General features: G+C 46.2%; 1 protein-coding gene across 3 annotated transcripts in view; it reads right to left on the reverse strand.

Annotated features, from left to right (window-relative positions):
- Window positions 1-11165: 11165 nt before the first annotated feature.
- Window positions 11166-14748, reverse strand: part of SPRED2 (sprouty related EVH1 domain containing 2) — a 129739-nt gene continuing 126156 nt past the window's right edge. For all 3 annotated transcript variants that reach the window (XM_073023042.1, XM_007970428.3, XM_007970429.3), the window contains one exon: window positions 11166-14495. In XM_073023042.1, the coding sequence (XP_072879143.1) occupies window positions 13827-14495 (669 nt within the window). In that variant the 3' untranslated portion in view covers window positions 11166-13826. The remainder of the gene's footprint in view (window positions 14496-14748) is intronic.

The raw sequence follows: 14748 nt of genomic DNA on the forward strand, positions 1-14748 counted from the left end.
ATCACCCCTGCCAAGGTATGTGTCAGCCTCAAGGCAGCACACAATGTTTTGGTAACTTGCAGAGGCTGAATCCTAGAAAGACCGCGTGTTCCTGGCCGCTGGCCGCCAGCCTTGGTGATGCTCGCCCCCGCCCCGGAAGCCCGATGCACCTGCTGGGAGTCAGCACTGGGCCAGGCCTTCCAGCCAGCTCTGCCAGCACATATTTCTAGGCTCAAGTCAGACTTGGGAAAGCATGGCCCTCTCCTGGCTCCACATACTGCTCCCCCTGCACCCATGGAGCAGCTGACCCAGTTTTTGGTAGAAAAATGAAAATCTTTACCAGTCAGATGAGAGGAGAGGAAGCAAATGCCACGCTGCCCTAATTTAGCCTAGACACAACCCTCCTTCTGAGGAAGGGACGAGGAGCTTGGGCCTTCTCCCTCTCTCTTTTCAGAGCATTTGGAACAAACTCCCAAAATACCAGAGGCTGAGTGCAAACCTCCTTTGCTGTCATCAAGAGGGAGGATGAATCATGCAAAACACGCAATTTCTATCATCCCAAAATACTGCATATATACTTACATTTAGTGTCATTTTACATGTGCAAGGTATTTTTTTAAAAAATTCTTTTCTCTTTCACTCCCCCCCCTTTTTTTTTTTTTTTGCTAAACCAAAAACACCAGCTGTAAAACCCACTGCTTCCTTCCCCGCCAAGTCTGCAGTGGCAGGAGGCGGCGGCAGCAGACAGCAGGGCCCCCTGTGCTCTGAGTCAGGCCTCCCTCTCAGTGGCTCCCTGCCTGCAAAACAAACTTAAAAGCTGGTGAATGGGACGTAGGGGCCCACAAGCATGCCGGGAGGCCTGAAGTATTTGCAGAGGCACACACTGTTCGCAGAATGAAAGGCCACTATGTAAATATCTGGGCCCGGGGTGAGGCGAGGCATTCTGAAAGTGGCTTTTCTGTTTGTCACATCGAGCCGAGCCGGCGAGGAAGCAAAGGCATTCATTCAAAAACATCACGCAGGAGCCACACCACAACTTCCTGGCCCCAGAGGGTAGACTCAAAAGGGACCACAGCTCTGAGGCCTGTGTTTCAACCTTTCTCCTTCACTGCACGTTGCACAAGATGGTTCTGTGACAACCGACAATGTCAGCTTTTAGGGATAGGCAGACAGGATCGATTTTCTCTCCTTTGGCAGGGAAAAGGCTTTTTTGGAAGACACTCAAAAGGCAACCATAGTTACTGATGGAGCATGGCAAGCATGAGACAGAGGCAGCTATTACCCAGGCTTGACAAAAGAGGAGAAAACGTGGGATGGATTTTGCATCAAGCCCCAAATATTTTAATTCCACGGACCCGAGGATGAATGTAGAAGCAGAGCAGGCACACCTGACACCCCTCACAGCATCCCCTTCAGATTCCCGGGAAGCCTCACAGAAACAAGAACCTGGTATCAGCTCCCTGAAAGACGAGACCATGAGCCAGGCAGAATGTTCACCAACCACATTGTCCCAGTGATGCATTTAGAACATTCTTGGATTTCACACCATCCATGTTGCCCCCTCCGAGCCAGAACGGGGCAGACAGCCCCAGGAAGGAAGGAAATAGTTTTGTTTCACTCAATCTCTGTCGGTGATAGTCTTCCACTTGGGCAGGAATTATCGTCTAAGTCAGACAGAACCCAGTTTCATCTTCTCTTTCCACCTCTCTCCAAAGCAACAAAGACTGCGACTTCCAGCATACAACAGAAAGAGAGAGAGAGAGAGAGAGAGCACTAGTTGAAGACACACATCGTATTTTTCAGGTGTTTAATTGCTAGAGGAAGTATCTTCAACAGTGGTAGAAAGGGGGGGGTGCTAACAGTGGCTGCTCAAAGAAGCTATGTAAACTACATTTGATTCTCTAGTTTAATCAGAGATTTTAAGAGCTGAGCAGAAGATTCAACTGTAGGCTGGCTCAGAAATACCCCAGATAATGCTCACCAGGCATGAACATCTGAGCTAGGCGGGCGTAGATCCACAAGCGGAAGCTGCCAGCACCCAAGTGGGAGGCTTAGGACAAGGCATTTGCCTTGTCTGATGGCCAAGGCTAAGCCTGGATAGAGGGCTCTCCACGCAATGGAAAAATACCAACAAGGGGCTGGAGAAAAGATAGCCTGAAGGGGAGAAAACTGCCCTCAAGGGCCAGAGGTAGCAGATCTCTCTGAACATTACTACTCTGCAAGAAACAGAGGATCCTCTTAGATAACTGCAATTTAGTGTCCTCTGAAAGACACAAGAAGATATGGTTTCAATGGAACTGGCCTAAGAAGGAAGGGGAACAACAAAACAGTCTAAGACAAGAGATACAAAGGGAGCTGTCTAAAATAAGAAGGCAATACAAAGTAACCAAAAATAGAAGACCAGAGTCAAAGCTGCATTTGAAGAGAATGAGAGCAGTATTGACTACAAAACAGCCTGTTAACCAAAGAGAGGGAAAGGCCACACACTTTGTTCTCAGGATCTCTGTACACTCTTAAAAATCACTAAGGAGGCTGGGCACGGTGGCTCATGCCTGTAATCCCAGTATTTTGGGAGGCCAAGGCAGGAGAATTGCTTGAGCCCAGGAGTTTGAGGTTAGTGTGCTATGATTGCACCACTGCACTCCAGTTGGGGAGACAGAGGGAGACCTTGTCTCAAAAAAAAAAAAAAAAAAAAAAAAAAAAAAGAGAAAGAAACAACTATATTTTCCAAATAAAAAATATTTTAGAGAAGAGAATTACTGGCTTATATTTTGAAAACCTCTTTAATTAATAGAAGACAGCTGGATTCTCGTATCTGCTTCTGAGTTCAATCTGTTGTAATATGTTGTTTTGGTTGAAGTATACGAAGAAAACCTGACCTTAGATATGTTGTTGGAAAAGGGAAGAGAGTTTTAATAGCCTTTTGAGAGACCCTTGTAGGTAGTCTTCTTTGATGCTCTGCCAAAACTCATAGGTGACAGTTTCTTAAAGGTTAGTTGTGGGAGGTTGGGCGTGGTGGCTCACGCCTGTAATCCCAGCACTTAAGGAGGCTGAGGCGGGCAGATAACCTAAGGTCAGAAGTTAAAGACCAGCCTGGCCAACATGGCAAAACCCCATCTCTACCAAAAATACAAAAATTAGCTGGGCGTAGTGGCAGGTGCCTGTAATCCCAGCTACTCAGGAGGCTGAGGCACAAGAATCACTTGAATCTGGGAGGTGGAAGCTGCAGTGAGCTGAGATCGCATCACTGCACTCCAGCCTGGGTGATAAGAGCAAAACTCCATCTCCAGAAAAAGAAAGGTTAGTTGTGGAATCTAAAACCACATCACTTGGTTACATCAAAATTCATTATGGGGGCTGGGCAAGGTGGCTCATGCCTGTAATCCCAGCACTTTGGGAGGCCAAGGCAGGAGGATCACTTCAGGCCAGGAGTTCAAGACAAGCCTGGGCAACATGGGGAAACCCTATCTCTACTAAAAATACAAAGATTAGCCAGGCATGGTGGTGTGTGCCTAGAGTCCCAGCTACTAGGGATACTCAGGCACGAGAATCACTTGAATCTGGGAGTCGGAGGCTGCAGTGACCCAAGATCACGCCACTGCACTCCACAGCCTGGGCGGCAGAGTAACACTATCTCAAAAAACAAAACAAAACAAACCAAACAAAAAATACTAAAACAAAAACCCAACATTCATTATGGGTCTTTCACTCTGAATGGATCTTTTACCCATGCATGATTTTTTAACAGCAATACATTGGTCATTTGGAAGATATTGGCTCTATGAATTATGTAGATTTGAAAGTTGACACGTTTCATTTTCATTATACAATATATATTTAAAAATCACATTTCCTTTGCTCTTGTCTCCCAAACTGGAGTGCAATGGCATGGTCTTGATTCACTGTAACCTCTGCCTCCTGGGTTCAAGCGATTCTCCTGCCTCAGCCTCCCGAGTAGCTGGGATTACAGGCACCTGCCACCATGCCTAACTAATTTTTGTACTTTTAGTAGAGATAGGGTTTTGCCATGTTGGCCAGGCTGGTCTCGAACTCCTGATCTGCCAGCCTCGGTCTCCCAAAGTGCTGGGATTACAGGCGTGAGGCACTGCACCTGGCCAAAACCGCATTTCTTAATGTCACCACCAATTTCATGAAAAAAAAAAAAAAAAAGTCTATTGGGAAACTGTCAAGACAACAGTAGCAGATACACATTTTACAAAATTCCAATTTTTGCTTGAATGCTCAGATTTTGTCACTGACAACAAAACTGTCAGTTGTCTCTTTGAAGTAATAGGCTCATTTTGCTCATTTTTTTGAGAAAGTGTATGCCAAATACCCCTTCCTGAATAACCATACAAGATAATCATAATGACAGTCTGTCACTCTTTCAAGTAAAAGTGGTGTCCCATGACAAAAGCAGCTACTTCAGCTTGCAACTCAAAACAATTGCACAAAAGCTTTACTTCAAGACAACAATACTTAACTATGCAACAGAAGTGCTTTACATATATATTCCATTTTGTCACACAAAATATTAAAAAGATGTGAACTCAAGGGTCAATATGTATTAAAAGTATTTATTGCTTCATCAAGTACATTCTTTTTTTTTTTTTTTTTTTGAGACGGAGTTTCGCTCTTGTTGCCCAGGCTGGAGTGCAATGGCGCAATCTCAGCTCACCGCAACCTCCGCTCCACAGGTTCAAGCAATTCTCCTGCCTCAGCCTCCCGAATAGCTGGGATTACAGGCATGTACCACCATGCCCCGCTAATTTTGTATTTTTAGTAGAGATGGGGTTTCTCCACGTTGTTCAGGCTGGTCTCGAACTCCTGACCTCAGGCGATTCACCCGCCTCGGCCTCCCAAAGTGTTAGGATTACAGGCATGAGCCACCACGCCCGGCCTGTTTCATCAAGTACTTTCTTAAGTGAAACTGGCATTTTTTTCTAAGAACATGCAATGATTAGACTAGCAGAGTTTGGTAGCCCGCTTTGACTAGCGCTAAGTTTTACCCTTCGTTGTTTCTGCACCATCAATGTAAATATCAACACAGTGGAAAAAATCAAACACTGTCATATTAAGATGATTTTAACCTCAGGGATTTCCAGGGGTCTCTCTGCAGACCACTCTTTGAAAAAGAGTACTATAGCAAAAAAAAAAAAAAAAAAAAAAAAATAAAAAAATATATATATATATATATATATATATATATAATTTTAAAGAGGACAAAGTTAGGAGTATAATTTAATAAAAGGGCAAGATGCAAATGATGAGCAAATACAATAAATACGGAAGACTGGAGAGTCAATCTATGAATTACATAACCCAAAGGAAGAAACTTGAACTGTAAGGAGCAGGAGCAATCATTGAAGGCCAGGCATGGTGGCTCACATCTGTAATCCCAGCACTTTGAAAGGCCAAGGTAGGAGGATCGATTGAGCTGAGGAGTTTGAGACCAGCCTGGGCAACATAGTGAAACCCTGTCTCTACAAAAATAATTTTTAAAAAAAATTTAAAAAAAGAAGAAATCATCAAAGACATACTAGAAAAAAATTCTGAGTTAAAAATCTGATTCTATATATGAAAGGGCTCACTGAGTTTCAGGAAAAATTAATGTCATACACAAGCCAAAGGGTTTAATGACAAGATCATCCACGTTTAAAAAACCATTACTGATGAACAAAAACTGGTCAATACTCACACAGGTCTTTTTCACAACAGTAAATGTCAAGAAACAAAGGTCATTTATACAGGACATTCAGAGGGAAATGTTGGCCAAGGATTCTGTATTCCGCCAAGTCATTGGGTGTGTGTGCATGCAACAAGAAGACATTCTGGGTTATGCAAAGCTCAGAAAATAAAAATCACTTTTGTATTCTTCCTGGGTACAAAATCCTCTTGCCCTTCCAGTCAACTCATATTCACTGAGAAGATTAAAAATGCTGAGTTCACTGCTGACTTCGGACATTAATGGGAATGCCTTACAACCTTAAGAGGAGAGAACACTCAAGAAATTTACTCTGAATTCATTGGAGAACTCAAGGAAATGGATGAGACATATATCCATTTAACCAAATGTTTGGGCTGTTATCTTACCTTTTTCTAATTGGATAAAAAAGTTTTTTCATGTGAAACTGTTAAGAAGGATAAGGTAAATCTATATGTATTCACATGCAAAGATGTCCAGGATATATTTTTAATTAAAACAACATAAACAGCTTTCAGAGCAATAAATATAGGTAGAATACATGATCCTATTTTAGTTCCCCTCCAAAGGGAAAACACACATGTACACACACACAAATACACACACACATACATCTATGTATAAATGCATAGAAAAAAGTCCAGAAGGACACAGAGTGGTTACCTTTCATGTGACAGAGGAATGTCAGGAGTTGAACTGTGTCCCCCTCCTACACCCCAATAAAATTCAAAGGTTGGAATCCTAACCTCCAAGACCTCATAATGTGCCTATTTGGAGATAACATCTCTATTTGGAGATAATAAAGTTAAAATCAGGTCATCAGAGTGGGCCCTAATCCAATATGACTGCTATCCTTGTAAGAAAGGGACATTGGGACACAGAGACATGCACAGAGGGAAGATGATGAGAACAGGCCTGGAGAAGATGTGCAACCCAAGGAGGGAGGCCTGGAGCACATCCTGCCCTGGCAGCCCTGCGATACCGTACTTTGGACTTGGAGCCACCAGACTGCGGGACCACAAATTTCTATTGTTTAAGCCACCAAGTTTGTGGTATTTTGTTATGGCAGCCCCGGCAAAACGAGACTGGTATTTTTATATTGTATGATATTTTACTTATTTATTTATTTAGAGACAGAGTCTTGTGCTGTTGCCCAGGCTGGAGTGCAGTGGCTTGATCTCAGCTCACTGCAGCCTTCGCCTCCCAGGTCCAAGCATTTATTGTGCCTCAGCTTCCTAAGTAGTTGCGATTACAGGCGTGCGTCACCATGCCTGGCTAATTTTTGTATTTTTAGTAGAGACGGGGTTTCACCACGTTGGCCAGGCTGGTCTTGAACTTCTGACCTCAAGTGATCCACCCGCCTCGGCCTCCCAAAGTGTTGAGATTACAGGCGTAAGCCACTGCACCTGGCCTGTATGACATTTTAATAACTACATATGTTACTTCTATAATCACAACCCCTTCTTTAAAAAAAAAAAAAAAAAGAGAGAGACATAATGAGGGGGAAAAGGTACCAGGTATGATCATTACATAATAACTGCCTTTTTCCTCCTTTATAAATACACATGCTTTCCCCCACAGCACCAATAGCACCAGGGGCTGCTCCAGCTGAGGAGATGGGGCAGGCCCTGATTTGCACAGTCACAACTGGCATCTGTTCCTACAAAATGTTAACAGGGTCATCTCCCTTCATTCCATGCGCCTAGTTCAGTGCTTAACAAAGGAAGGGTGGTTTTTCTAACCATCTCACCCCACGAATTGGAAAGACCACAGGCTTGCAGTGAGGACGACTACATCGGCGGGCACTTTCACGAGCATCCTCCCCACACCCCTTGCCCCTGCCATTCACACAGATGGCCCTGTGAGTGCCTGCTCCAATGCCACAATACACAACTAACAAAACCCAGCCTGTGAGGTCTGTAAAATAGAACTCCTCTAACAATACTTTTTCCCCTGGGAAGCGTCCTGCTTTTCTGGGAGGTGTCCACCATTCAGGGGAGTGGGTGGTGGACCAGCATCAGGGCAGCAGCAGGGAGGAAGAGCAGAGGCTTGACTTGCAGGAGGCAACCCCCAAAGGCCAGAAAAGCGGGCTGGAAGGTTCAGGCAGGCAGTCCTCTGGAGACAGTGCTCTGATCCAGGACAAGTGCCGCTGAGCAGGACACTGCCCTCTTGGTAAAACTGCTCCCACAGAGGCCACTGACTTTTTCCCAGTTGCATGCATTGGCTCCCGGAAACCCAGCCAGCCTAGTGCACTTCTGCAGCCATCCCTGGAGCCATGAACATCCCTGGAGGGGTTGGCAAGAAACTGAAATCAAACTCAGATCAAATAGAAGTTAAGAAATAGAAATCTCAACACACAGGATGTAGATCTAAATACTCACAACATATTGATAATGCGCTTCAGCCTCCTGTGCCTTGAAAGAGGCTGTTCTCTCGAGTTCCTGATGTTTCCTCAGGGCCTCAGAATAAAAAAGGGACTGAGAAAAGAACCAGCATTTTTGGAGCACCTGCTGCGTATCCCACTGTAACTAAAGGATACCATTTAACCTTCATGCCAGCTGAGGGTAGGTATTATCCCACTTGTTAAATCTGAGGAAACTCAGAAAGATGAAGTCACTTGCCATGGCAGAAAGGCTGTCCAGCGACCTTGATGGAGTTAGGTGTAGTTGGTCCTCTGTATCCATGTTTTCTGCATCTGTGGATTCAACCAACCTCACATTGAAAATATATTCATTTAGGCCGGGCGCAGTGGCTCATGCCTGTAATCCCAACATTTTGGGAGGCCAAGGTGGGTGGATCACCTGAGGTCAGGAGTTTGAGACCGGCTTGGCCAACATAGTGAAACCCTGTCTCTACTAAAAATACAAAATTAGCCGGGTGTGGTGGCGGGTGCCTGTAATTCCAGCTACACGGGAGGCTGAGGCAGGAGAATCACTTGAACCCAGGAGGCAAAGGGTGCAGTAAGCTGAGATCGTAACACTGCACTCTAGCCTGGGCAACAAGAGCGAAACTCAGTCTCAAAAAAAAAGAAAGAAAAGAAAAGATTCATTAAAGTGTTTTCATAGAGGTTAAGAAAAAACAAAACAGGCCGGGAGCGGTGGCTCAAGCCTGTAATCCCAGCACTTTGGGAGGCTGAGATGGGCGGAATGAGGTCAGGAGATCGAGACCATCCCGGCTAACACGGTGAAACCCCGTCTCTACTAAAAAATACAAAAAAACTAGCCGGGCGAGCTGGTGGGCGCCTGTAGTCCCGGCTGCTCGGGAGGCTGAGGTAGGAGAATGGCCTGGGAAACAGAGCGAGACTCCGTTCAAAAAAAAAAAAAAAGAAAAAAACAAAACAAAAAAAGGGCCAGGCATGGTGGTTCAGGATTGTAATTCCAGCACTTTGGGAAGCTGAGGCGGGAGGATCTCTTGAGCCCAGGAGGTCAGGACCAGCCTGGGCAACATAGTGAGACCTCCATCTCTATGAAAAACTTTAAAAAACAGTTAACTGGGCAAGGTGATATGCACCTGTAGTCCTAGCTACTCGGGGGGATGAGGTGAGAGAATCACTTGAGTCCAGGAGGTCAAGGCTACAGTGAGCCATGATTGTGCCACTGCACTCCAGCCTTGGTGACAAAGTGAGACCCTGTCTCAAAAAAAAAAAAAAAAGGGGGCCGGGCGCGGTGGCTCAAGCCTGTAATCCCAGCACTTTGGGAGGCCGAGACGGGCGGATCACGAGGTCAGGAGATCGAGTCCATCCTGGCTAACACGGTGAAACCCCGTCTCTAGTAAAAAATACAAAAAAATAGCCGGGCGAGGTGGTGGGCGCCTGTAGTCCCAGCTACTCGGGAGGCTGAGGCAGGAGAATGGCGTAAACCCGGAAGGCGGAGCTTGCAGTGAGCTGAGATCCGGCCACTGCACTCCAGCCCGGGCGACAGAGTGAGACTCCGTCTCAAAAAAAAAAAAAAAAAAAAAAAAAAAAAAAAAAAAAAAAAGGGGGGGGGATGGTTGAACATGTACAGACTTTTTGTTGTTGTCATTATTCCCTAAACAATACAGTATAACAACTATTCACATAGCATTCACATTGTATTAGGTATCATAAGTATGATTTAAAGTATACACGAAGTGGGAAGTCGAGGCTGTGGTGAGCAGTGTCGCACCACTACTCCAGCCTGGTCAACAGAGTGAGACCCTGTCTCAAAAAAAAAAAAAAAAGGATACAAGAAGGAGGATATGTATAGGTTGTATGCAAATACATCAGGGACTTGAGCATCTGTGGATTTTCTATCTGCAGGGGGTCCTGGAACCAATCCCACATGGATACTGAGGGTTACTGTTCTTTCTCTACATGTGCTTCCTCACTTGTAAGGTGGAAAAGAATCCCGTATTCCGCAGAAAGTTAAACATGACGTTGGTGGTATGCCTAGTTCCTAGCCTAGCACATAGGACACCAAAGACAAGCTATACTTGAGACAGCCTGAGGGCACCCCAGAGAACCAGACGGACAGGATAAGGCTCTTGACTGTCGCCCACTTGTCAAGGCCACCAGCAGGGAGGGAGGGAACAGAGGCATCAGAGTGAGGCCTGGTAAGTACCTGGGCTCAGCAGTTGGCTAGGCGAGCTCAGCCTGGTTCAGCCCTTGCCTCCTGGGACCACAGGTTACCTGTTACTCACCCTAAGCTTCAGTTGCTTAACTGTGATACAGGGATGACTGGAGAGCCCTGAGCATGAAGGCAAGTGAGCTTGCAGGACTTTCCCCACTCCTCCACGTCGTCCTCTCCCTTCCTAACTTCCAGCGTCTCTCCATGCTTCTTACCTTTGCCAGTGGCTTGGGGAAATCACCACCTCTAGGAAGAGTTAAAACTGAAACGATATATAGGGCCCCTCCTATATATCTCCTTTTAAGGGCCCTACTCCTTTCTCTAGAGAAACGTTTTTCTGTGACCCTCAAAAGACCTCATACTTTATTTCCTCCTGGGGATTGTCACTGTAGCTCTGGAGCATCCAAAGAGTCCATTTGGAAGAGGAAAGTGGGCCAAAGAGAGCTGCTCAGAGGAGACCAAGCATCTTACAGTGTTAACAACTGTTTTCTGCGAGAAATTGTCCTCCAAACTCCACACACACACACACACACACACACACACACACACACACCCCCTGAGGTTCAGCAGGGATCAGTGGAAAACAACTTAGAGGAAGTACAGCTGTTCCCTCTGAGGAGCGCTCACTGGGGAAGCCAGGCCTAGGAAGAGGGGGTGTTCCTGGGCGGTGGCCTGCAGCCTTCCTTTCACTGAGGCATCCGAGCCCAAGGAGCTGCAGTGTCCCCTTGGGAATATGACATAACCATAGGAGGAAAGGGCCTTGAAAAAACAGACTGGTGTCCACATGTCCTTCGGCACAGGAAGCCCTGTCCCATCCTGTATGTGGGAACTCCAAGATCTGCCAACGCTCTAGCATCACCCCGTCTCCAGCCAGACAAATACCCCAAAGCCAGCGATCTGATAGGATGTGTTTATATTTACATGGTACATTTTAAAGCAATGGCTACATTGGTCATACATATTAGAAACCATAAAAAAAAGTTAAGAACTAAAATGTACATCATACACTTGTATATATATTTTTTACACAGAGGTAAAAAGGCTTATTATAAAAAAATCAATACAACAGGGTTTTTAGTATACAGGTAAAGAATGAATTATGCTTCAGGCACTTTAATTTGTTAATGTGAGCAAATAGCTTGGGGGGTCGGGGAGGCTTCTGGACAGAAAATCTTTTGGTTAATGTTTTGTTACCACAGATACAAAAATAAAATCTGAATAATTTCTCTCAAATGATTGACGTCAGTATGGCAAAGCTGACTGGGAAAATACTACACACTGTCCAGCTGCAGTGTGGCAATTAGAGAGACGTATTTACATAAATGTCCCCATGGCTGTCTTTGTGCCCTTAACCGATGCCTTCGCAAACCAAAAAGTATACGTGGAGTAAGATTTGCTAGCATAACTCTTAAAAGGGTGGAAAAGGACAAGGGGTGAAAGAAGAGAGAAACAGGTAACAACTAAATAGAGGTGACAAACAAAAAACTGCCGGGATATGTGCGTTCTTATTGAAATAAATAGGGGCACTCGAACTGAGGTCTAAGGAAACGAACATTAGTGTTGTGCTTTGTAGAGAAGAGACCCTAGAGAAAGACCCCAAGGAGGTGCCTCTGGGTCGGGGGCAGGTGGTCTCTCAACAGCACTGGAGGCTGGCTGAAGGTTTTCTAGATGTTCTCCAGGCATGGATGAGGTTCTCTTTTCTTCCATCAATCCAGATGGACAGCTCTCTGCTCCTTTTCCAAACTGGAAAGCCTAAACCAGTTACTCCAACGAATGAAGACGTCTACTAACAGACTCATAAGCACACTGGGTATTTACACCGGTAATCTACTAAAGAAACGTGATGAGCTTGCGGACAAGCTGGAAACAGCCCCAGGAAGGTGAGCACAGCTAGCACTTGCCCAGTATGATTGACAGACTGGAAAAAAGTCCCTTTCCTTGAAGACTGGTGTCCTGTGTGCAATAAAGGAGTGGGGAAAGGAAGTGGGGAGCAGGCCATGTCTTCGGATGGCCGTTACCACAGAAAGATAGTGGCAGGAAGAACAGCCGGCGTCCACAAGCCCGTCCCCGGTGGTCTCCACGAGGTTCTGATTGTACTATGCTAGGTATAGGTAACCACTCTTCACTTTTCTTCTTTCTTCAATAAGAAGATTTGGCTAATCCTTGCAACATATTAGAAAAATACTCTTTTCCAGCTATTAGAAGCCTCCTCAGAAGCCTCCTCCGTGGCAAGGCGACAGGCAGAACCAGTTGGCTGACCTAACCACCTGTGCACCTAAAGTGGCGAGTCTGGGTTTGGAGTTGCAGGAGAAAGACACTTAGGCATTGGAAGGGTTTTTACATATGGCCTTGTTTTTTCCCCAAGTATAAATGAGGAATTTGGTGATGTGAAATCGAGTCCAAAAGGAAAACAAAAACATAAACCCATGAAGAAAATGCAACCCACCACTCTTCAAATTTATGACATTTAAAAATCCCCTCTCCCCATTAATATAAAATAGCTTGGGGTTGGGGGGAAGCTCCCTATGGTTTTATTCACCATAACCTTCGTGTTTCTCAATTGGAACTTGTTCGTGGGAACACTGGTTTGTGTTTGAGGAAACTATTTGGTTTGCAAAACAACAAGCAAAATTTCTTACTTCACTAGTATCCTATTCTAATATTGCTAAATTTTTAGAAGTGGTGGCAACACAATTTAAAAAATGGTCTACTTTAGGGGTAACGGGGAGGCTCATAGAAACCTGAAATCCCCATTCTAGCCCTGGTCCAAGAGGATGCAATGCAGTTTAAGGAATTTTCCTGATTCTCACAAGTTAATCTGAAGTTAAGGCTCAATTCTCAGTCTATTACGGGTGAGTGTTTTGCATCAGTGAATCATTTCAACAGATTTTGGGGGGGCAGAAAATGATGATGGGCTAAAGATAGAAACTGCAGCTTACATGGGAAATTTGGCTTTAGAAAAGTTAAAGCGATATTGTTTTGTGGTACAAGTTTGTTAACTAGCTCACCTCCTATACATAATAACTGACTGTAGGCTGAGATACTTCTGTTGGGTTTCATCATTCTCACATCCCATTTCCGCAGAACCAGATGCTTGCTAGCGACAGGCAAGGTGAACCAAGAGAAAGAAAGTCTTCGACGCTCTTGGAAAAATCAATTACAAAACCCACCGAAAATCAGCAGTTCCAACTGCAGACTCCTTTGAACTGGAAGAGGCGGGGGAGGAGGAAACAGGAAATCAACACATGGATGAGACAGTTAGCTTGGTTACAGATTGTTAATAGTACAGGAGTCTGTGGCGAAGGTTCCTTCCTCAGAACACTGTGCGAGCGTGTGTGTATGGGTGTGGCTGCTGCAGTGTGGGCGGCGGGGGGAGTGGAGAGTCTACCCGGCAGCGTCCCTGGCTGGAATGGTGCCTCAAGGTACCAGGGAGCTGGGAGGTCTCTTGCCCTCCTCGCTCCTTGGAGTGGAAGGGAGCGGGGGAGAAGATGAGGGTATGTAAGAGACAAGTTCCCCTGTGGCTGCGGATGGAGGAGGGAGAAGGGAGGGAAACTGAGTCACGCGGCCGCTTTGTGCTTCCCGCCACAGCACCTACACATCACTCCGCAGTGGTAGCAGGCCCGAAGGGGCAGGTAACAGCACATACAGGGGGCCAGGAAAGACAAGGCAATAAGAGCCATCCACCGGAGGCAAAACTTCTCGTCGCTAGTATCGCACGAGCAAGGGTCTGTATAGTCTCCCTCGGGGTCCGACATACAGTGATAGAGCATGCTGTCCGCGCACCACATGCAGCTCACCCGGCGGATGCAAGTTCTCACGGAGTCGGGCGCGTCCTGGCAGTGACCCCTGCGGTTCTCCTCGTGGTTGAACATGTCCCTGCAGTACACGCACCGCGAGCGCTCTCCGTCCTCCTTCCGCCGCCGCGACTTACCCCGGGAGGGCTGCGTCTTGATCACGCTGCCCCCGCGGCCTTTGGGGTCCTCACCGAGGCCAAAGTCTGAGGAGTCCACGTAGGGGTAGTTGTAGTCGTGCTTGGGGACCTCGCCCTTGGCGAAGCGCACATAGGAGGAGTCCGCGTCCTCCGAGGGGTCCGGGTACTTGCCCCTGACGGGCGCGTGCCGGTAATCCTCGTACCCCGTCATCCAGATCTTCTCCCGGGGGTTGATGCGCACGATCTCCTCGTCGTCGTCCGGGAAGCTCACCTGGCGGTAGGGCCTTGGCATTGGCTGTCCCGTGAGAGAGGAGACATTATTTTACAGCAGTGGCCAAAAAACCAACATACAAAAAACAAAAAAACCCCACCTTCTTCCTCCCTAGTCGTTCAAAATGCACCTTTCTCAAGAACTCCCCCACGGTGCTCCGTGAAGAAACAGACCCCTCCTGAAACTACTGAATATCCTGTCGCCCAGTCAAAGATGTATTCAAAGAGTCTCAATCCATTACTGGGTCAGGAAATCAATTTCGTGGGTTGAGACCAGC

Source organism: Chlorocebus sabaeus, chromosome 14, assembly GCF_047675955.1.
Source record: "Chlorocebus sabaeus isolate Y175 chromosome 14, mChlSab1.0.hap1, whole genome shotgun sequence".
NCBI classification, from domain to species: Eukaryota; Metazoa; Chordata; class Mammalia; order Primates; family Cercopithecidae; genus Chlorocebus; species Chlorocebus sabaeus.